The 23,533-nt window shown below is 53.3% G+C and overlaps 1 protein-coding gene across 1 annotated transcript in view; it reads left to right on the top strand.

Annotated features, from left to right (window-relative positions):
* Window positions 1-22,630, top strand: part of Adap1 (ArfGAP with dual PH domains 1) — a 47,784-nt gene extending 25,154 nt beyond the window's left edge. Inside the window, exons 4-11 of the mRNA XM_051205393.1 lie at window positions 3,987-4,069; window positions 14,820-14,932; window positions 16,060-16,206; window positions 19,854-19,937; window positions 20,123-20,185; window positions 20,807-20,878; window positions 21,065-21,293; window positions 21,456-22,630. Of these exons, the coding sequence (XP_051061350.1) occupies window positions 3,987-4,069; window positions 14,820-14,932; window positions 16,060-16,206; window positions 19,854-19,937; window positions 20,123-20,185; window positions 20,807-20,878; window positions 21,065-21,293; window positions 21,456-21,484 (820 nt within the window). The 3' untranslated portion in view covers window positions 21,485-22,630. The remainder of the gene's footprint in view (window positions 1-3,986; window positions 4,070-14,819; window positions 14,933-16,059; window positions 16,207-19,853; window positions 19,938-20,122; window positions 20,186-20,806; window positions 20,879-21,064; window positions 21,294-21,455) is intronic.
* The last annotated feature ends 903 nt before the right edge of the window (window positions 22,631-23,533 follow it).

Raw genomic sequence — 23,533 nt, 5'->3', positions numbered from 1 at the left:
TCTTCCAGTTATTTCAGCTACAAACATGAGGTCCAGGGTCAGCTCATCCTATATCTGCCGCTGTCTAGGTCCTACTTCTGAGTCCTCCCGTGGTGGTCCCTCTGTGAGTGTCTGAGTCATGGATTGTACTGCATTGGGGCCAAGGCCATAGGATGGCCTCATGTAGACTTGATGGGTTTTTGAATAATCTGATTCAGTGGTCTTGGGGATGGGGGGCAGTCAGGACCGTATCATAAGATCTGGGGCTTGGTGGTAATTCAACCACAGCAGTCTCAGAAATCACTCAAGTTGGCCAGCCTGGGATGGGTAGAGATGAGGCTATGAGCTTAGCATGCCCTTGTGTTCCCAGAATAAAAAAGGAAAATGGGAGCTACCTAGACAGATTGTTTAAAAAAAAAAAAAAAAAAGCAGAGTACCTGGGCAACAAGGTCAATTGTGTGTGTGTGTGTGTGTGTGTGTGTGTGTGTGTGTGTGTTATTGAGAATGCAACATAGAGCCTCATACATGCTAGGTAGACACACTTAGCCACATCTTCTGCTACTTACTGGCAGATCCTAGGCAAGAAATCATTACTGGGCCAAACTCCAGGCACCTTACTGGGGGATCTAGGCAGGTGCTCCACTACTAAGCCACACCCCAGTCCCTCACTGTGGGAGTCTAGGCAGGTACTCTAGCACTGAGCCACGCCCCAGCCCCTCACTGGGGGATTCTAGGCAGGTGCTCTGGAGGAAGATTCCTAGAGTGTGCTCTGCTTCCTGGTTGTGGCTTTGACAATCCAACTACCTTTAAGAAGGGTTAGCATCTGGAGGGAAACAGAAGCTCAAAGTGATGCCAAGTCATATTGGTCACCACACTCATGGGGTAAGTTCAGGCCCTTGGCTGGATCTATCCCTAGGGATGTGAGAGTCTCCAAGGGTTGCTAAAGTATCTGGGAGCCTCAGGGAGGGGGTATGAAGGGAGACATGCCCTAGAGCTCTGAGCAAGGCAGCAGCCCTGGCAGGGAAGCAGGGCTTTGTCCTTTGTCCCCTCATGGAACTGCACCCTGGGAGGCTGGAGTAATTATGTTTTCCTTCCTTCCTCCCCCCTCTCTCCCCCCCTCTCTGTCTCTCTCTGTCACATACACACACACACACACTCCTTCCTTCCTCCATCTCTTTTTCTTCCTTCCTTCCTTCCTTCCTTCCTTCCTTTCTTTCTTTCTTTCTTCCTTTTTGAGACAGGGTTTCTCTGTGTAGCCCTGGCTGTCCTGGAACTCACTCTATAGACCAGACTGGCCTCAAACTCACAGAGATCCTCCTGCCTCTGCCTCCTGTGTGCTGGAATTAAAGGTGTGGGCTACCCCCATCTGCCCCCCATCCCCAGCGAGGTTAGGGTTTTCAGACAGAGTGAAGACATTGGAACAGCAGCACAGAACTCACATCTTGATCCACCAGCAGTCCCAGCAATTGGGGATCAGCCATTCAAACATATGAGCCTATGGGAGCCATTGATATCCAAGCCACTATATTCCATTCCCTAACCCCAAGAGGCTTGTGGCCGTATCATAATGCAAAGTATTTAGTTCAGCTTCAAAAGCCCCCATAGCCTTTTGCAGTCTCAACAACATTTTAAAGTTCAAAGTTCAACATCTCTGAAATTCAAAGCAATGTCTAAATGGTAACCCCCTATAAAATCAAAAGCAAAGTGCACACTTCCAACATACAAAGGCACTTTTGGAACATGCATTACTGCTCCAAAAGGGAGGGATAGGGACATAGTAAGGACATAATGGCCCAAAGCAAGTCCCAAACCCAGCAGAGCAAGCTCCAAATCTTGTGGCTCTGTGTCTGATGTCAGGCCTTGGTTTGGGGTACCTTGTTATAGTGGCCATGGGAGTTTTGTCCCTCTCAGAAACCCAGTCCAAGGTGCAATGCTGGTTGAAAGACACGAGGTTCCCTCAGGCTCAACTCTGAGCCTCCCACTTACTTCCAGGTTGACCATCTGGCCCTAGGTGATCTCAGATGATCCCATCTTGTACCCTGAGTAACCATTCCCCACAGAACACTCCTCCCTTCAGCCACAGGCCTAGGGCCACGCCCAGCTCACTGGTTGCCAGTGATGGCCTTTTCTAAGGGGCATTCCTGTTCATCAGTGCTTCAGGGGCAGACAAGGGCTGTCATGGCCCTGGTGATGGAGCCATGTTTCTGGCTCAGCTTCCCCTAAGACCTCAGTGACTTCTAGTAGTCGAGAGATGTGTATCTGCGTGTGTGCATGTGCACTTGTGCTTATAGAAACAACCTTGTCTAACATTCCTCAGACCCTGTCTGCTTTATTTCTTGAGATGATCTCTTCCTGGCCTGGACTCAACAATTCCACTGGGTTGACAGGGCAGGGAGCCATTAGGCACTGCCCTGCCGTCTACCTCCTTGTGCTGGGATCACAGGCATGTGCCTGGCTTTTTAATGGTTCAGGGCCTGAAAGGCAAGTGCTTTACCCACTGAGCCATCTCCGCAGCCCTGCCTTTGTGTTTCTGAGAGCTACTGCCCTTGATTGACTTGGAGGCCTGACTAGTGAATGGCAGTGATGGCAGGAGTGTGGGGCTAAGCCACCCATGCACCCAGGAAGGCCAAGATGGTGCTGCCATGAGCTTGGGAACTCATATTCACAAAACCAGATAATAGAGAGACACCATGAGGGACTGAGGCTGAAGGGATTATGTCACTGTCACCGCATTTGAGACCTCTGTGAGGGGATGTCCAGCAGAGCTTGACGGTGGGAAGTCCCACGCAGTAGCTAAGGCTTGGGAAGGTGGAGATGTGGCCAGAACCACAGTAGGGTCACATGGTATCCCAGTTTCATTTCTGTTGCTGTGATAAAAATACCCTGAAAGAAAACAACTTATGGGAGAAAGGGGTTTGGTTAAAACTAGTTTTTTTTTTTTTTTTTTATGTCAACTTGACACAAGACAGTGTCATCTTAGAGGAGGGAACCTCATTTGAGAAAATAACCTCCACAAGTTAGGGCTGTAGGCAAGACAGATCTTAGTGATTGATGGAGGACAGCCCAGCACATTGTAAGTGAGGCTCCCCCTGAGCTGGTGGTCCTGGGCTCTATAAGAAGGCAAGCTGAGTGAGCCAGTAAGCAGCACTCACTCCTCCATGGCCTCTGCATCAGCTCCTGCCTCTAGGTTCCTGACTTGCTTGAGTTCCTGTCCTGATTTGCACTAATGATTAACAGTAACGTGGAAGCATAAGCCAAATAAACCCTTTCCTCCCCAAGTTGCTTTGGGTCATAATGTTTCATTGCAGCAAGAACAACCCTAACTAAGACCATCTGGCTTACAATTCCAGGTTACGGGCCATCAAAGCACAGAAGTCACAATGACAAGAGCTCAAAGCAGCTATTCATGCCATAGCCGCAGTCAAGAGTAGACAGAAATGAATGCATGCTTGCTCACATATTCACTCTCAGCCTAATTGCTCCTCTCGTACACAGCTGAAGACCACCTGCCTAGGGAATGGTGTCACCCAAAGTGGGCTAGGTCTTTGAGCATCAATTAACCATCAAGACAATCCCTCACAAACACACTCACAGGTCAAACTGATCTAAACAATCCCTGAATGAAAACTCTTTTCTCAGGTGGTTCTAGGTATGTTGTAGTGACAATTAAAAAACTAGCCATCACACAGAAGTCAGCTGCAGAACCAAGTGGGAGGCTATGAGGTGTTTCAGGTGGACAGAGCTCAGGCTCCCCTCCTGCCAACTTGGCTGCTTGGGTGGTTGTGAATCAGGATCTGGGGGAACCAGAGGGCCAGGAGGAGTGGCAGGGACCCCTGAGAAGGTAGAATGGCGAGCATCCCTTGTGAACAGTTAAACCTGAGCAGGGCAGCACCCATGCTGACCTTGGGCTCCTGGAAGCTAGTTATCAGGGGTAGCCAGGATCATGGTGGCTCTCTGCAGAGCACTTGGGGTCCAGGTAGCCATCTGAATCCTCTCTCTTTTTGTAGACTCCTACGTGAGCAGTGGATCCGGGCCAAGTATGAAAGGCAAGAGTTCCTTCATGTGGAGAAGCAGGAGCCATATTCTGCAGGTGAGCTATGCCCTTTCCTGTGTCTCTCTCTACTTGCCCGGCACCGTCTTTCAAACCTGTAGAGATCCCAGGCCTTAGACCACCCTCTTCCCTTCAGGGACCTCAAGACGGGTGTGGGCTTATGTGGGTAGCTGAAGAGGACTGTTGTGGGCCAGCACCACACTGGCAGAGTGGACAGCCAAATCAATGGCCACTGCCTCCCCTGGGCCTGCCCGGTGCTGTTGGTTCCAATGGGTTCGGGGGCTTTGTGGAGAGGGACTAAGGGGACCATGTATAAAGGATAGGGCTGTCTGAGAGTTCTGGAGTTCAGAATTCCCATCATTCACTCATTTGGTGGGTTACTGAACAGTATTATCTCCTATTTATTAAACATGTGTCATTTAACCTCTGGCATGCTTCCGTGGGACCTCCAGCCTGGGTTGGCTGGCCATCTTGATGCCTATATATTTGATATGGGGTGGGCACTGGGCTTGGGGCCTGGGCCATGATCTCTTGGACAGCTCTCCAAGTCTGAAGAAGTCCCTATCACTCTACACAGGAGGACTTCCTGAAGTTTATCTCCCAGGTCCTTCTTCTGGCCTTTTCTGGGTGACTAGACCCTGGATTTCAAAGGTGGGCTGCTCCTGCGGCTCTGCCCTGGCATAGGGCCAGCACAGCCACTTTGTTTTCTGAGGCCCACAGTAGGGCTGGCTGAGAAGAAGCCTTCATTTGTCAACTTCCATTGCCCTGAGGTTCCCCACTGTGCATGAGGAGCCCCATTGGTGTGTGGGGCCTCAAACTTGTTTTCAGGGCTATATTATTCAGTGTTCTCTGGAAGAACAGAATTGGTAGAATGAATCTCTCTATTTAAAGGGTATTTTTTAGGGTTGCTTGCAGGCTGTGGTTCAGCTAGTTCAGCAATGGCTGTCTACCAATAGAAGGCTCAAGAATTCAGTAGTTGCTCAGCTCACAAGGCCTTCAGTATGCACCAGAATCCCAAAGAAGTAGGCTCTAATGCCAGTGAAGAGATGGACTTGCACGGGAGAGTGAGGGCAATAAGCAAAGAGGGCAAGCTCCTTTCTTCCGTGTCCTTTATATATAGGCTGCCAGCAGAAGGTGTGGCCCAGATTTAAGGTGGGTTTTCCCAGCCCAGAGATCTGGATTTAGGGTGGATCTTCTGAACTTGAATGATCCAGTCAAGTGAAATCCCTCATTGGTATACTCAGCATCTTGAGATTTGGTTAATCCCAAGTGTAGTCAAGTTGACAATCAAGAACAGCCATTACAGGAACCTTTGATGCAAGCACACTTGCAGAACCTGTGTCCACCTGTGTACAGGAAATGTGCCCTGAAACAGTTGAGCAACAAGCTTCTGTGTGTCACAATAGATCCCTCAACTCTTCAGTGTCCCCCACAGAGCCACAGAGGAATGGGCTGGGGACAGCAGGCAGAGCCCTAAGCATGGATGTCCACATTGGAACCCCTGTGGCTGAGATGCCCTGAGATGCTGTCATCTATGAGGGGAGAAATGTTACAGCCCCATCCAAATAGAACCCTGTCAATCATGGAAGAGGGGTGGGACACTGTCATGTTACAAGCATGAGAGGCTTACGGTTCTGTGACACAGGCTCCCTTTTAGGGTGAGCAGAATGTTCTAGAACTAGATAAAGGCATGGAGCCCACTGTACTGTACCCATGCCATGATGGTATTGGAGAATTGAACACTAGTAGAAAGACATGATGTCTACCACTATAGGAGAGAAGGTGGAGGGGCTTCATTGCCTGCATTGCATAGGTGGGACCCCAGTGCCTGCTGGCTCAGACCATCCTCGCACCTGTCATGAAGTTGCTCTCCAAGGCTCTGTTTGGTTTTGTTCTCTAGCAAGTCGGTTGTGAGCAGGGCTAGATGGGAGCATTCCGCTCCCCTCTCCATACTGGTCCACCTAAAGGCCAACCAAGAGGGACACTGTGCGTGGCAGTGGGAGTCTTCCCCACCCTCGGCACAGAATGTTGGACCTGGCTCCCCTCTCACGCCTCACTCCCAGCCCACTCAGTGCTCAGCCCACGTGGCTGTGATTCAGTGGCGTGTCTGTCCCAGACACTAAAGCCTCCATCACCTAGTAACACTTCGTGGTCTGTGAGAGGGAACAAGAGCCAGTGAGACTCGGAGCCCTGGCCCACGTGCTCCTCCTCATCACAAACACCTTAGCTATTGATCTGTCTGTCTGTCTGTCTGTCTGTCTGTCTGTCTGTCTGTCTGTCTATCTACCCACCTATCTACCTGTTTTTTATTTTTGTTTGTTTTGAGACAGCATCTCACTGTGCAGCCTTGGCTAGCTTGACACTCAGAGATCTCTGCTTGCTTCTGCCTCTTGAATGCTAGGATTAAAGGTGTGGACCATCACTAGTCTCATTATGTGTTTGTCTGTCATTATGACTGGGGAACCAATAACTAAGTAAGTAAGTAAATAAATAAAGTCAGTGTTGGGGTGCACACCTTTAATCCCAGCTCTGGGGAGACAGAGGCAGGTAGATCTCTGTGAGTTCCAGGCCAGCCTGGTCTACAGAGCCAGTTCCAAAACAGGCTCCAAAGCTACACAGAGAAACCTTATCTTTAAAAAACAAAGATTGGGGAGATGGGGTGCCCATGTCACCTGCCTGCCTCTGGACCTGGGCTGGTCCTGGCTGAACTGAGATCTGGAGTTTAGAGGTGGAGTGCATGCGGGCCACAGAATGAAGGCAGGCTGGAGGACTGGCAGGCATCCTGCAGGTGTTTGGGTCTCAGTGCCAGGTGCTTGGGTCAGTGAGGCCTGGGACTCTCCAGGTCAAACATACAGAGGGCTCAAGAGATGGTGACATCATGGTACTCAGGGTTTCCCCGGCACCAAGGTCCACTCAGAATTTTGTTAGCACTGGGATTGGTGGAGAAGCACTCAGGAGGACAGAGGAGGAGGATCATGAGTTCAAGGCCAGCCTGGGATACAGCGAGACGCTCATAAGAAAAGCAAGAATGAGGGTGGGGAGAGATGACTCAGCCAAAAAAGTGTTTCCCTTGCAAGCATGAGGACATGTTCAGTCCCCAAAACTCACATTAAAAAAAAGGGGGGCTCCAGCCGGGTGGTGGCGGTGCACACCTTTAATCCCAGCACTCAGCAGAGGCAGGTGGATGCCTGTGCGTTCAAGGTCAGCCTGGTCTACAGAGTGAGTTCTGGGCCAGCCAAAACTATGGACAGCACACAGCACACAGAACTGTAAACAGTAAAACCCTGCTCTGTGCTCAGGTCCCCAAATGCCTCCATCACATCCAATGTATGTACCCCTCATGGCTTACCATAGGGCGACAGGACCTCAGGGTGCCTCTGCCCAGCCTTACTTCCTCTTTTCTTTCTTTTTCCTCTCCCTCCTTTAGTTTTCAGGGCTAGGACTGGAACTCAAGAATGCTAGATAAATCCACTATCACTGAGCCACACCCCAGCCCCTCACTGGGGAATCCTAGGCAGGTGCTCTATCACTGAGCCACGCCCCCAGCCCCTTACTGGGGGATTCTAGGCAGCTGCTCTATCACTGAGCCACACCTCAGCCCCTCACTGGGGGATTCTAGGCAGGTGCTCTATCACTGAGCCACACCCCAGCCCCTCACTGGGGGATCCTAGGCAGGTGCTTTACCCCTCTCTGATACCAGTCCCCAGCACTTCTGTCCCCTCCTCTTACCACAGAGAACTTTCTCACTCAGGGCAAGGACACTTCCCACTGCCTATCCTTGGGAAATGCAGAAGTCCCCTCAGATGGAGAAAGGGGAAATGTGGGGCCCCAAAAGAGGTGAGGCCCAGGACTCTTCAGAGGAGTGGCCCCAAGTCTGCCCAGAATGAACCGGAAGTGTGGATTCCAAGAGGCTACTTCCTAGATGCCATGAGCATGCACAGACAAGGAGGCCGGCATGATCACTGGGGGACTGAGAGGTGTCAGGGCCAGAGGGTGAGGCAGCCAGCTGACAGCAGTTCTATGGGCACCTGTTCAGGGCCCCTGTCTCCATAACTCAGCAGGAGCCTTAGATGGAGGAGTCAGAGCTAGTGTGCAAGCTAGGCGTTGGTGGTGCACACCTTTAGTCCCAGCACTCGGGAGGCAGAGGCAGGCAGATCTCTGTGAGTTCTAGGCCAGCCTGGTCTACAGAGCGAGTTCCAGGACAGCCTCCAAAGTTACACAGAGAAACCCTGTCTTGAAAAAAAAAAGTTAGTGTGCTAGAGCTGAGAGACACGGAGGACAGGGTGGTGACAGTCACACTAGACACTAAGGAGTACCCTGAGCCGTGTGCCAAGACGGACACTGAACAAGGACATTGCCCCATTTTCCTCCACAATGCTCAAGGAGCCTCAGGGACATCATCAGGGACAATATCCAACCCACCCACCCCCAGCTTGAGGGACGTGGAAGCAGGAGGCCAAGGGGCCATCTGTGTGAAGTCTCTGTATGGGGAAATGCCCTTGTCACAGGCCCGCCCCACCCAGCCAGCACCCTCCTCATTGCACAACACCACGCTTCTTTTAGACATTCCACCCCAGGACCGAGACCCTGTCCCTGTTTAGCGACCATGCTCTGCAACAGCCCTCCTTATGCCAGCAGACAACACCTTCTGCTCCTGTCTTTCTCTGCTATTCACCGGCTTGGATTCGATGAGTGACCTTCTGCGCCAGACTTCTGTCACAGAGCATGCATGCCCACAGCAGAGCCTATACTATTTTTGCAAAGTTCTTTTTTCTCTCCCTTGTTTTGGTTTTTCAAGACAGGGTTTCTCTGTAGCTTTGGAGCCTGTCCTAGAACTAGCTCTGTAGACCAGGCTGGCCTCAGATTCACAGAAGTCCACCTGCCTCTGCCTCCGGAGTACTGGGATTAAAGGCATGCACCACCACTGCCCGGCTATTTTTGCAAATATCTTAAAGTGTAAAGAAGTTTTGAAGAAGTGCTGTTCTAGAGACCAGTATGGACGGCAGAGTCCCTGTCACTGAGGTGTCCACTGACATCAAGTCTGTCTCTTATTCAGGCCTGGCACAGGAGTCCTGTAGAATGAGACCAAACATCTGTTCCAGGATGACATTCTTGGGTCCATGGAGTCACTTGGATAACTGGCTGTCTTCTCCCAACAGGGGCAAGTGGGCTGAGCAGGGAAGACATGGGGACTTGAGCATATGCTCCCTTGGAACTGGGCTTAGGTGAGGTCCTTGGGCAGTGTCATCCAGGGCTAGAGGAAGGGAACAACCCCCAGAGTTCCAGACCAGGCAGGTGCCAGTGGGTCACTTAAAGCCTCCGTCACATTTTCTGTTCTGCCAGTGGCAGGGGCTGCTGGGTCAAGATGGCCATCCTTTCCAATGCTTGTGCTGGCTGTGTGGCTAAGGAAGCAGGGGGTGAGGGGCAGGCCTCTGTGTGGGTGGCCCGGACTTTTCCATATGTCTGGGGGCCCAAGGCTTTGAGGACTTGTCCTGGGTTACAGATATGCTTGTTGCTCAGCAGGGACAAGCATTGTATGGAGCCGTGTGACCATAGGACCCTGCCACACTCCTCTGTGTGTCATCCCTCAGCCAAGGCCACAGTTGGCTGGAGTCCCTAAACTCTCCTCTGGAGCTTGGAGATGTCAGGGTGTGGGTGTGCCCTCACACCTGAGTTCACCTTGCTTTATACCTGCCCCTCCCTAGCATTGCCCTGTAGGTGACTGGGTGACAGCTGCCCTGGCTCCTGCCTGGGACTGTTCAGCCTCCAACCAAGCCTCAATGGCTGCCTTTCACAGGGTAGGGTGGGAGACAGGGCATGCAGACAATGGCCTTTGTTGTCCAGGACCAGGCCACCATCTCCCTCCAACAGCCATGGCTTCCTGCCTGGGTCTCTCCAGGAGCGTTCTTTTCCTCTACGGGGTGCCTGGCTGTGCCAGGCAGGGACTTCCCAGTGCTGCTGCCTCCCTGACCTTTGTCCTATGTCACCATGCAAATAAGGAGGGAGAGAGGTGAGGCTCTCTAAGTGGCAGAGCTCTGCCTGGCCTCAGTTTCTCCTGGTGTGGTAAAGCCAGTGTTCTTGGGGAAATCATTAAATCATGACATGTGTTGGGCACATGGCCTGGGTGAGGCACCCAGGGTGGCTGATAAGGAGAGGGGTCAGACCTTTTGAAGTGATGGTGGAAGCTGGGTAGGGCATCCCTGGACTCAGGCCACATTTCCTGGCTGTGTCTTCCATGCTGGGTAGGCTTTGTCCCATGTGTAGGCCTCAATGTTTGGTGCCTATAGTGTGCCCGTGGACGTGTCCACGTGATGGGCCCCACATAAGGGGGTAATTGGTGAGGTCAGCCAGCCTGCCTACAAGTACCAAGCCTCTTCTGGGTCTCATGCCTCAGCCACTCTGAGTTCAGTAGGCAGGTCTGGTGGCCTTGCTGGACCACAGGGACCATCTTGTTCCCTTTAGCTTCACCTCGGTCCTGACCCTTTAGAAGATGAGGGAAATGAGGCCCAGAGAGGGGTGGCAGCGAGGGTGCCCTGCCACCCTGTCTATGAGACCAGCTGGTGAGGTCCCTGTTTCAGAGCTTCCCATTGGCTGTTGTGCGAGTCTGTGAACAGTATCTCCAGGGTTCCGGTCACTTACGTTCAAGATGGGATGTAGCTTAGAACCTCAGTGCCTAGAGCCACGAGCTGGCTGCACAGCGCCTTCTCCCCACAAGGCTGTGCCCTTCTGGCTACTGAGCAAACAAAGAAATAACCAGGAAGGAACATGGGATACTCACATTGAAGGGTTCCTATGACCAGAACATCAGGGTCACCTCAAGCCAGGACACTGCATACTGGGGACACATGGTGTGGAACCCTTTAAAAAGCCAGTACTTGAGAGGTGTCACTTTGTCCTGAAGGAGGATCCTGCCTGACTCCACCTCAGGTCAGGGAGCCCAGCTGGGCCAGTGCAGAGGGTTGTGGGGGCCAATCAGAGGAAAGGCCTCCAGAGGAGACACATCGGGGAGGAATGGGGGGCTGTTCCTAGAGCCAAGACAGGAAGAAGCAATAAGAGCTAAGTGGATGGTGGTCACCTGGTGCCTACCTCCTGCTGGTACCTGGGTTCCTAAAATGGAAAACAAGGCTCCCTGGGAGCAGGCCCATTGGGGGCCACGTATGCTGAGGAGGCGCTCCGGTACTCGGAGCACAGAGACTCACAAGCTCTGACCTCAGCCCCTGTCACCCACATGGCCCCTCTGTCCTCCTTGGAATCTGAGTGCCCCTGCAAAGTGGCAGCAGGCTGGCAAGGCAGAATCTGAACCTGCACACACAGAAGCCTGCTCTTGGCCTCTCTTAGGGGTGCAGAAGGGACCCAGAGAGTTTCCAGACAGCCCAAGTGGCCAGAGCAGTGGTCAGGAAGAGGGTGGGCCCCAAGAACGCTAGGAGTCTGTACGCCCTCGGTGTGTTTGCCTGCATGTATGTCTATGCAACATGCGAGTGCAGTGTCTCTGGAGACCAGAAGATGCCATCAGATGCCTAGAACTGGAGTTACAGTTCTGATGGGTATGGTTGCCAGCAGAAGTAGGCGGAACCACAAGGCCAGAAGCTGACGAAAATTGGCCCAGTGTGGGTAAGGTTGTGGGGCCTCAGTTTCTCTGGCGCCTCTGAGGCCTGCTTTGTGCCCAACCTTCCATTGGTAATACCCCAGTGGGAGAGGCCAGATGATGTGGCTGCCTCTCCCACTCAGGAACGTCCCACAGCAGTCCCGAGTGTAGAACACCCACCTGGCTCACACCTTAGCCAGCTTCCTGTCACACTCCTAGCAAGACCACATGCTCATTGCCCTGAATTAAACACAAATGCACAGTTTACATATATACCACAAATTTACATACACTTTGCAAATTATGTTTGAAATGTAGTTCTTGGAGCTTGCAGGTTATGAAACTATGTGAGTGCATAAAATGCCGCAGTGCCCTCCCCTGCCCCTGTAGCCCAGTTTGCCTGTGTACTCCGTAGAGATGCACAGTGCAGTGAGCCTCAGGGCTTGGCTTGGCTCCCATATCCTGCCTTGCTGCCTGGAGCTCATCCTGTGGGTGGCAGGGTCATCTACCTGACACATGGGACATCACAGTTGCTTAAATGTCCCTCCCACAGCTGAGGGTTTTTTTTTCCGGTTTGTGAGGATCAGGAGTGAAACCCCCAAACCTGGAGGTGGTGGCGCATGCCTTTAGTCTTAGCACTCGGGAGGCAGAGGTAGGTGGATCTGAGTTCGAGGTCAGCCTGGTCTACAGGGTGAGTTCCAGGATAGCCAGGGCTACACAGAGAAGCCCTGTCTCAAAAAACAAAAACTAAACAAGAGTGAGGCCCCCAGGTAAAGTGTGGTGCACACTTGGCACTCCAGCGTTCCAGAGGCTGAGGCAGGAGGATCATGAGTTCAAGACCAGCCTGGGCTATATAGTGAGACACCTCCCCACCCCCTGATTCAAAAACAAAAAGAAACCTCCAGCCCGATTGCTGACTGTTTATGCCATTATATGGCCATAGCCTTGTGAAAGAGCCCACATCTCTGTGTTGCCGTCACCCTGAGGAAGGTCAGCTTCATCTGTGATGGGCTTTGTGATGCCAGGAAACGGTGACTTCCTCCTCAGGGGCATGTGTGACACTGAGCGCCTCTGTGTGTGCGTGTGTGTCCTGTGCCTTACTTAGAAGCAATCCCTGTTGAATGTGGCCCGAGTCTCCCCAACCTCTGCAGCTGGTCACAGCCCAAACCATAGGTATCTAATTAATGCTGACTGAACTTGCCAGCCTCAGCCTCTGCCTCAGAGCCAGCTTGTTCCTTCAGGGAGAATGGTCACTCCTGATCCTGGCCCAGTGTCAAGTGTACCCAGAAGGATAGCCTGGCAGGGCTGCTAAGGACCCTGGGCTGGGGTGGGCAGGGGCCATCTGACCAGGCCTGTGGGGCTGGGCAAAGGTTTACCTCCTTTCAGCCCTTAGCTGGCCAGATCTCCATGGTACCAAGGGGGAAGCAGAGCTCTGAGAAAGGTCTGGACTCTGGCAGGGCCACACCAGGGATGCTGGTATCATCATTCCCAAAACATCCCTTGTGCTGCCATCATGGTCCTGAAATACAGGCGTGGCGGCGGCTTTTTGGGAAAGCTGGTTGGGTCCACAGGATATCTTTTGGACATGGGCCTGGCCTGACCTGGAGGACCCACTGCTTCAGGGCACTAAGTCTGATGCCGTCTAGGAACCTCAAAGGTCAACCACTATCAGTCTGGCCCAGCACAGAAACGCTTCCTCCTGATGTGCTCCGCCACCTGCTGGCAACTATGAGAACAACAGGCTAGAGACTTGTTCCTACTGGCTCCTTGGTACTAGCCATAAAACAAGGCTGGAAGGTTCTGGAGGGGTGGGGGTATGGGGAGCTATTGCAACCAGTCTTGCCACCCCTCGACACTCCACTTCTGGATTACATGGTCAGCTATTCAAGCCTAGATAATCTGGGCTCTAAAGCTGAAGGAAGGCCAAGCTGACTTAATACCCAGCTAGGCTAGGTGTTCAATGAATCAGTCAACAAACAGTCTAAGTGGGTCCTGCCTGACCTAGTGGGACATGTTGGTGGTCCAGTATCCAAGGACAGAGAGAGACTTGCCTGCTGAGGCTATGACAAGGAAGAGATGCAAGGCACATCAGCCATCCCATAGCTTCAGAGAGGCCCCATCCCTTGAGAAGTTGGGGGAGGGAGCAGGCCCCTTCCTTCTGGCACGCCCTGAGAGCGATAGTCTCAAGGGCGCCAGCTGCCCCCTCCCTGACGCCAGGCTGCTGCCTTTTTATGGCCATATGTCTCCGAGAGCACAGAAAATAGCCCCTTGTGTTTGGTGACAGGGACAGGGCTGCCCAGCAGCAGACAGCAGGCAGAGGAGATGCTGGGGGGAGGGAGTTTGATGGCCAGGATTGAGCTGGCCTGACTGTCAGGGCCTGGCTGACTGGAGATGGTGTCACAGGAGCTGCATGCCCACCCTTGAGCACACTGCTAACAGACAAGATTTTCCAGGACCCTCTTTGCCAAAGAAAGTCACTCTGATACCCAGCAAAGAGGGAGATAGCAAAGCTCATGGCCATCCAAGAGAAATGGCCACCAGGTGGGGGTACATCGACAGGGAGGCTTGTAACAGCCAGAAGCTTCAAGCAATGTAGGCATCCCCTAGCAACTCACAAGCAAATGCACCAAGTGTCCCATGAAGGGGCAGTGGAATGCCAAAAACCCATGATGTCATCTCCTTATAAGTGAATGGGACCAGCCCAACACAGCAAAGCTGGGCGATATGAAGGGAACCGAGGGCACCAGGGAGGTTGTATCTTTCTGAGGATGCCTGTTTTCGCCAACACTGAAGTAACTTATAATTACCCTGGGGCAGAACTGTCCCAGGGTCCCCAGAGCTAGCCAACTGCAACATCGTAAGCGTAGGGCTCTGGGAGGGTCCTTCTGGCCCCTGGCATCATAGGGCCAGTGACTCAATGTGTTTCTGTGCCTTCTCATGCCCTAGACCCACCTGGCAGCCCTGGGCCACCTCAAACCCAATGTCCCCAACTATGTCCCCTAGATCCTACCTCTTGGGTGGCTTGCCTAGGTGGCAGGATCTGAGTGGGCAAAGGTCTGGCTGGAACATCAAGGTGTCTCTGGGCAGTGGACCTCAGGCCAGTGACAGGCAGCCTCATCTGTGTCCACCCCACAGTGGAGGGCCTCTAGGATAGGGATAGAGTGGACTAGATGGAAGCTTCTTGACTGTTTTTCTCTTCCCCAGGATACCGTGAGGGGCTTCTCTGGAAGCGTGGCCGGGACAATGGGCAGTTCTTAAGCCGGAAATTTGTATTGACGGAACGAGAGGGTGCCCTGAAATACTTCAACAAAAACGACGTGAGTGTGGCATGGAGCGAAGGGTGACCTTTCCACATGGGGTCCTGACCTCCCCGGGGTCTGCAGCGTTGTGTATTAGCCCTTCAGGAGCATGGCTGCCTTCCATCAGCTCCATCAGTCTTCCCAGGGGACACCCCTCATGATGGCTCCCCCTGGGGAAATGCCATAGTGTATGCACCCACACACTAATCCTCTGACACCTCCCCCCCCACATTCCCCACTCCTCCCTCCCCCCCATCCAGGACTGACCCCTATCCCTTCCTAAAACCTCCAGGAGCCAGGCCTGGTGTGGGCCTGCTGGGAATGGTCCTGGGAAGCCTGAGGCTCCCCCTGGTGGATGCTCTCAGGAACAGTCAGGGATAATGCCTTGAGTCAGCTGTAAGGAATTGTGAGGTTCTTGGCTCTAGGTCACCTGTGTGGTTGCAGCAAGGGGCCCACCTGGAGGTGGAAGGCTGCAGCTTTGCTGTGGAACTAACCGGATAAAGGGATAGAAGGTGAGGTGTGGCAGCCTGAGAGGAAGCTCATCCAAGATGGCCTCTTCCTCACCTGCCTTGTATATGGGGTACTGGCTCAGAAATACATAGCAACCTTCCTGGGGCCACACAGCTAAGGATATGGTGGCCCTTTTTCTGAGACCCTTGGCACCAAGAAGGGGTCACTTTCTGGGGTGAAGGACACTAGAACACATTCCTGGAAAAGTGATCTAAGGTCTGGCTGAGGGACGGGAATGGGGCTAGTCACACAGAAAGACCCTCCTTGCCTGCAGGTGACCTGGATGGACTGGTCTGGGAAGAGTAAACAATAGCTAGGATCCTGGGGTCTTGGTGAACAGTCCCAAATTGCAAGCTCCAGATGCACAGGCAAGCAAGAATTGGGCCAGAGTAGGGCAGAGGACATGAAGTATCACTGATGAGGGGGAAGGTTTCTCAGATACCAAGTGTTTCCTGAAGATGTCATTTAGTCTCTAACACTCAAGGAAGTAGAAACTTACCTTCCATTCACAGGCTAGGAATCTGAGGGTCAGAAAGGTTAAAGAGCTTGCCCAAGGCTGCACAGCAGGGGTACTGTTAGCTTCCCTTGTTTGGGCAGTGGCTGTTGTCTAGGGTTTCAACTAGCTTCCTTCACAGGCCAAGGAGCCTAAGGCTGTCATGAAGATTGAGCAACTGAATGCTACCTTCCAACCAGCCAAGATTGGCCACCCCCATGGCCTGCAGGTCACCTACTTGAAGGACAACAGCACACGCAACATCTTTATCTACCATGAAGATGGCAAGGTGGGCACCACTAGGTGGGGGTGGGGCACTCATCCAGCCTTGCCCTCCATGCTGCAGCCATCTCTCTATGGGCAAAAGGATGCCACAGGCAAGCCCTACAGTCTATACTTCCATGTACAGAGGGACCAGACCGCAAGGCCAAGGGGCCCGGCATCTTGTGGCTGGAGCTCTGATGTATACTTTATCAAAGCGTACGTGCATGAGTGTGTGTGCGTGCGTGCGTGCGTGCGTGCGTGTGTGTGTGTGTGTGTGTGTGTGCGCGCGCGCGCGTGCGCATTTCCAGGGCTGAATGTCTGCTCAAGACCTAGGAAGCTAGAGTTTGGGCTGGTCCCTCAGGAAGTCGCCACGGGTCTCTAAAATGCTGTCTGATTTGGTGACCCCTGGAAAATTAAAGGTCTCCCCTACCATTGTCCTCTTGTGCCATCATCATACCTGTGAGGCATTTAGTCATGTTGTGTTCAGGGCCTGTGTCCAGTGACTACATAAACACACTAGTGCAGTCTGTAGTGGTCTGTGTCCATCCAAGCTTTAGGGCTATCTGGATGTCAAGGGACATGGATGGACTGTTTTGGACCTCACCCTCTCCTGCCCTGTCTTGGTGCAGTCTATGATGCTTTATGCCCTATTTTGGCTGGAATACACCCTGCAGTAGCTTTCTGAGATGTGTTAGGGAGGCAAATGGTCTGAGACCCTCTCTCTGGGATGTCAGGCTAGGATTTCCCAGCACTGGGCTTCTGCTCTCTTGCCTAGTGGCTCATGTCCATAAGGCAGCTGGGTTTTTCTTTAATGATTTCTTCCCTTTCTTCTTTCCATTCTCTTTCTGGAAGTCCTGTGTTTCAGCTGTTAGTACTGAAACCCCTTCTTGCATTCATTTATTTTCATTCATACATTTTTCTTTATTCCTTTGTGTGTGTGTGTGTGTGTGTCATAGCACGAGTATGCTTTTTCATGTGTGGGTACATAAGCAGCTGGGCAGTGGTGGTGCACACCTTTAATCCCAGTACTTGAGAGGCAAAGGCAGGCAGATCTCTGTGAGTTTGAGGCCAGTTTGGTCTACAAAGTGAGTTCTAGGACAGCCAGAGCTGTTACACAGAGAAGCCCCGTCTGGAAAAGCATCAACAATAGCAGAAAGCACAGGTATACCTTCATTCATATGGTAGCCCAAGCTTCATGCTGGGAGTCTTCCTCAATCACACTCTACCTAATTCATTGAGGAAGGGTCTCTCAGTGGAACCCAGAACTCACTAATTCGACTAGTCTAGCAGCCAGCTTGCTCTGGGGATCCTGTCTCTGGGATTAAAGGGAAGCCACCAGAAGACCCCAAGTGACCTAGATGCATCCGTCAGTGGGCCACACACAGCCTGTGCAGCTGGCATGTAGCTATCTTGGGACTCCTGCCCACTCATGCCCCTCATCTACTGGCTAGCTTCCAGCCTATGGTTGTTCTCTGTGTCTTGTGGATTTAGGCCTTTAATAAAAAATCTCTTACCAGGTGGTGATGGCACACACCTTTAATACCAGCACTCAGGAGGCAGAGGAAGGTGGATCTCTGTGAGTTCGAGGCCAGCCTGGTCTATAGATCAAGTTCTGGGACAGGCTCCAAAACTACACAGAGAAACCCTATCTCAAAAAACAAAACAATAAACAAACAAACAAAAATCTCTCAAGCCTGGGCTGCCTTTGATTCCAGCACTGGGGAGGCAGAGGCAGAGGCAGGTGGATCTCTATGAGTTTGAGGCCATGCTTGGTCTACACAGTGAGTTCCAAGCCAGACAAGGAAACACAGTGAGGCCCTGTCTCAGAAAAGAAAACAAACAAACAAACAAACAAACAAAACAAAGAAGTCTCAAGTGGTGTTAGCTGGTTCCAATAAGATCTAAGACCTGGCTCAGGGTTTGAGAGGAGTCATTTTACTCCAGGCCTCCACCTTAGGCTCCTTGGAAGGACATGAGGGACCTTCTACCACTAAGACACTATGCTCTTTCACAGTGGGGACCTCAGCATCCTTTCCACTCTCCAAGGACAACCGTGGCACCTGCTGTGCTGAGCCTGTTAACATGCTCTGCCCTTCAGCATTCCGGGGGAGGGTAGAGGCATCATGGGGTTAGAACCCCAACTATGATAACTAGGGAGCATGTGATGGGGAAGATAATATTCCAAAGAGCAGAGGGAGTGTGTGCAAAGGTCCTGGGGCAGGAAGAAGTGAGATCCTACATAGATAGGTGCAGGTTCTAGGGTGCCATTGGGGTGCTATGGGAGTGTCAGGTCCATTTTTAAAGCCGTGTGTGTGTGTGTGTGTGTGTGCAGTGTATGTGAATGCAGACACACTGGTACCATGTGGAGGTCAGAAGACAAGCTTGGCTATCAGTCTTCATTTTCCACTGCTTTTGAGACAGGGTCTCATCTGTCACTCACCACTGTGCATTCCAGGCTAGCTGGCCAGCGGACTTACAGGGATTCTCTTGTCTCCTCTTCCCATCTTGCACTGGAATTACAGGCGTCTGGTTCTACTGTATTTGGCTTTACAAGGGTTTTGGGGATTCAAATTCAGTTCTAAATGCACCTTACCCACTGAGTCATCTGTGCAGCCCTACCTTTCTGTTGTTGTTGTTTCTGTTTTGACACAAGGTCTCCCATTGCCCTGGATTTAACTGGTTAAACCAGGCTGGCTGGGCATCAAGCCCCAGGAGATCCCCTGCCTCCCCCTCCCCAGTGCTGGGATTACAAGCACATGTCCCCACACCAGGCTTTGATGTATGTTCTGGAGCTCAAACTCGGGTTCTCATGCTTGCAAAGCACACATTTTACTGACTCCATCGCCCCAGCCCTGAACCCAGTGTGAACCAGGAGGGAGAAGGAGCCTGGGACATGGCAGAATAGGTGGGAGCAATGGACAGGCCCAAGGCTGAATTTGTGGTGCCCCGGGTCACCTGGGAGGGCTGATGCTCGATTAAGTGTGAGCCATTACAAGCAGGGGGAGGGTGATCGGCAACAGGAAGCTTTGATCTGTCCCATAGCATGGGGTGGACTGGACAGGAAGGGCAAGATGGAGGGAAGAAGAGATTAGTATTGAGGAGAAGGTGGAGGGGGTGGGGCCGAATGAGGAAGTGGGTAGGGTCAGTTGTGGGTGGAGACATGAGGGCAGGGCTGTGAGAGCTGTGAAGCTAGTGTCTTGAGCCACCAAGAAGCCCAGTGGGCCAGGGAAGAGGTGTAGGTGACACAAACTGGGCTCTGGCTGTCTGGGGAGACAAAAATGGACAGGTTCTGAGTGAGGCGAGTGGTGTGCGTGGGTCCCTGTGGCGTGAAAAGATAGGGACATGGTCACAGCTCCAGGACACCGTGAACCTGTCAGGAAGGACTGGGAGACCCCGGATGTGTGCAGGATCTGGGAGGGGACCAGCAGGGAAAAGAGCTGGGTGCAGAGAGCTATTGGTGATATGCAGAGCTCAGAACCCCACTCAGTCCCCTGCCTTAACCTGTTCCCTGATCCTGGTCACCAGACTGCCCCATTTTGGCACAATGAGGGGTAGGCAATGGGGATTCCTCCCATCCTTCAGTGAGGCTGCTCAGAGTGCCAGCCCAGCTGAGGGGTCTGTGGAGGAGACAGAGGCTCGGGAGTCACCACTCACCACAGCTTCGGCCCTCAGGAGATCGTGGACTGGTTCAATGCGCTGCGAGCAGCCCGTTTCCACTACCTGCAGGTGGCTTTCCCAGGAGCCAGCGATGCAGATGTGAGTGGCTGCCCCAGAGTCACCCGCTGGGTCGGGGAGTGGGGAGGCAGCCCTTGAGGTTGGGCCATAGCTACATAGACCCCTAGAAAGTACCAGGGTTGACTGCAGTTCTTCATTCTGGGGTTGGAACCCAGCTACAGGGATCCATGCTGGGTTGAGCCTCACCACTATCTGTTCTGCCCCAGCTGGTGCCCAAGCTCTCTAGGAACTACCTGAAGGAAGGCTACATGGAGAAGACAGGGCCCAAGGTAGGTGCTAAGCAGCAGGTTTCTAGGCCTGTTCAAGGTCAGCCATCTTGTTTCTGTCTGTCTGGGGGTTGCTTGGGGTCAGGCTGGGTGGCTGGCTGAGGTGAGTAGAGGGTCACCCTGTGTGTGTGTGTGTGTGTGTGTGTGTGTATGTGTGTGTGTGTGTTGGGTCACTGGACTCAATGGACACAGATGGAGTGCCAGTCTTTTCTCAGGTGTATCCCAAGTATCCTGGGGCTGGCTGGCCACTGTCCTGTTGCCTTAGGCCTCAGGGTGGTCCTTGAGTCCCCATGTCTGTCCTCTGGTGCTGGCATGAGGACCAAGGATCCAGACTAGTGACTTGGTTTGCAGGTACTAGGGCTTGGGTCAGCCTGAGCCTCCCTCCTGCCCTAAGGCCCCTCGTTAGTAGGGACTCTCCTATCTGTTTCTGCAACATGGTAGAATACATTCAAGGTCTGGACCCTAGCCTGGGTCTCAGGCGTGATCAGGGCCCCTCACACACTGGCTGGCCGAAGTGGTGCCCTGTGAGGCCCTGGCCTCTGGGTGCTGAGTAGTGCTCAGCTGGGGCAGAGGCACGGTACACCTTGGGCCTGCTGACTGCTCCCTACCCTCCCTGACCCACAGCAGACAGAAGGCTTCAGAAAGCGCTGGTTTACCATGGATGACCGGAGGCTCATGTACTTCAAAGACCCCCTGGTAAGGAAGATCTGGTTCCAGTCCCCTGACTGACCTGTTTCAGGGGTAACTAGGGAGAGGATGGGGCTGGGATTCTACAGGGTCCTAAAGTCTAGGGCCTCACCTGGCTAGACTTGGAGGAAGCAGGGAGGACAGCCTCAGGGGAGGGGACTCCCCCCTCATGCCCTTGCCTCTTCTCACCCACAGGATGCCTTTGCCCGAGGGGAGGTCTTCATTGGCAGCAAGGAAAGTGGCTACACGGTGCTGGAGGGGCTCCCGCCATCTACCCAGGGCCACCACTGGCCCCATGGCATCACCATTGTCACCCCTGATCGCAAATTTCTGTTCACCTGTGAGACAGAGGCAGATCAGCGGGAGTGGATTGCGGCCTTCCAGAAGGTGGTGGACAGACCCATGCTGCCTCAGGAGTACGCAGGTTAGAGGTGTGGGTGCGGGGCAGGAGGGTGTTGGAAGGGTCATGGGTGGGCTCTGTGTCTGCACCCTGAGCCCCAGGCAGGCTGTGGAGGGGAGGCTGAGGCCTGTGGAGGGAGGTTGAGTGAGCTGGCAGCTCCTGAGGTTGGACCGTTCCTGTTTCTAGTGGAAGCCCACTTCAAGCATAAACCCTAAGAAGAGAGCCCGGAGGCCCCAGGATTCTGCACTTACGTGGCTGGACAGGCGGCCCTGGACAGTAGGGGAGCCCAGCCTCCTGGCCCACACCCTGCTCCTGGGTGCAGCCCAGGCATGGCCAGGTGGGGCTCAGGCAAGCCAGTTGGAGGCATTTCTTCAGAACCTCATTGAAGTTGAAGGCAGACTTGGTTCTGGGCCTCACCTGACCCTGGCCCTGTCATGCTGCTCCTAGCCACGCCCAGCTGACCCACCCACTTTCCTCCTGCTGGAAGCCCTGCCACCCAACTTGAGCAGGTCCCTACTAACTCTCCTGGCCTGAGAGGACCTTGGCCTCAGGGCAGGACTCGGTGCTGGGCTGCTATTGACAGCCATGGACAGCTGTGGCAGTGGGCTGGCCTGGCTGCTGGGGACTCACTCTGGGACATGCCGCATGCCTCCCCTTCCCTCCCCCACCTCAACAAGTATTTATTGAGCACCTGCTGTGTGTCAGTCAGGGATCAAAGGTCAGGGGTCAGCTCTCCATTCCCAGGGCTGACTCAGCTAGGGCACTGGGGGTAGTTTTACCGGGGGGCAGTTGTTTTCCCCCAAGAGAACTGTGTGCACAGGCCCTGGGCCCATCTACTTGGAGCGCCCAATGCCCTTGGGATAGCTGGCTGGGGCAGCTGGGAGGGAGCCTGCAGGGTGCTGTGCATGGAGCCCAGCAGAAGTTTCTTTGGGAGCCAGGGAGGTCCCCCCATCTGCTTTTGGGCGTCAGTGCCCAGTTCGGTGCTGTCCCCGCTTTGTAATCCATGCCCTCACAATTTTTGAGCCCTTGATGAATAAAAGCCCAAACCAAGAGGTGGCCAGGGGCAGGAGTGGCTGCCCCAGCCCTGATTACTGCTGGCAGGCCAGTAGTTAAAGCCACCTGTATTTATTTCCCCTGCTGCCCTCTGGCCACCCCATCAGCTGGGTTCCCGCCTATGGGACCCCCAAAGGGCAGGTCCTGGCCGCTGGACAGCTGGGGAGCATTAGTGGGGGGGCACATCTGTAAATGACCTGGTCCTTGCCAAAGCTGTGCCCCAGGGAGCTGGGGGAGGGGGGTCCTTAGTTGGGCTTCTGCTGCCCTGTGTTATGTCCCCTGGAATAAAGTTTGGCTCTGGCGTGGTCCCTTCTGTGTGTTGGTGACTAAAGTGGTGATGAGAGGGTTGGCAACCCCTTGCCCTGGCAGCCTCCCTTTGGGAAAAGGGACATGAGAAGAACCACCATGGCACTTCCATGGTAGACCCGAGACAGAGCTGGCCTGACTGCAACAGATGGCCTGTGTCCTGTCAGTCCCCAGCCACTGTGCAGTGTGATGTTACAGTTCCATGAATGCCCAGCCCCTGGACTGTCCAACAGCAGCGGGGCCCCTGGCCCCCCCTACCACAGTCTATACACTGAGATCCTCCCAGACCACTGCTGCTAACCTTTGTGGGCTGTGACAGACCCTAGATTGCACACTCCTGGCAAGTGCCTAGCTTGCAGGAATGCTCAGCCCAGCAGACATCTTTAGCCAAGGCTGCTCAGCTTTGGTCAAGTCTAGAGTGCTTAGCCCAGATGTGTACCCATGCTTCAGCTAGGTCCCCTCAGCTCTCTTGTTCTCCCTCATGGAACTGTGTTTGCATGTGGCACTGGACAAGGAATCTAAGGCCCCTGAACATATTAGGCAGGCACTCGGCCATTGTCCTCCCACTGCTAAGGCCTTGGGGAAGCAGAGGATTCTCTAGCTGGTTAGGGTCCCCGTAGCAGCTGGGCTAGTGATGACACCCCAGGGTCCCCTCCCTTTCCCTCACCAGAACCAACAGGTTTATTAGTGTCACCTTACCGATGGGCCTATCAAGGGACTGCTGCATGTGGTTACCAGTGTATACTACAAACATTGGCCACCTTGACATTTGTCCAAGTAACCACAGAATATAATCAATCAGTGGGGAAGATTTTTCACTAGACGGGAAACTGGCAACTCAAGAAAAGTCACTGTATCCTTGGATATCTTATAGCAAGGGGTGATGGAGCACAGCTCAGCCAGGA

This window comes from Phodopus roborovskii, unplaced genomic scaffold (assembly GCF_943737965.1).
Source record: "Phodopus roborovskii unplaced genomic scaffold, PHOROB, whole genome shotgun sequence".
In the NCBI taxonomy this organism is placed as follows: domain Eukaryota; kingdom Metazoa; phylum Chordata; class Mammalia; order Rodentia; family Cricetidae; genus Phodopus; species Phodopus roborovskii.
Note: the sequence above shows the minus strand (reverse complement) of the source record. Positions and strands in the feature narration are given on the sequence as shown.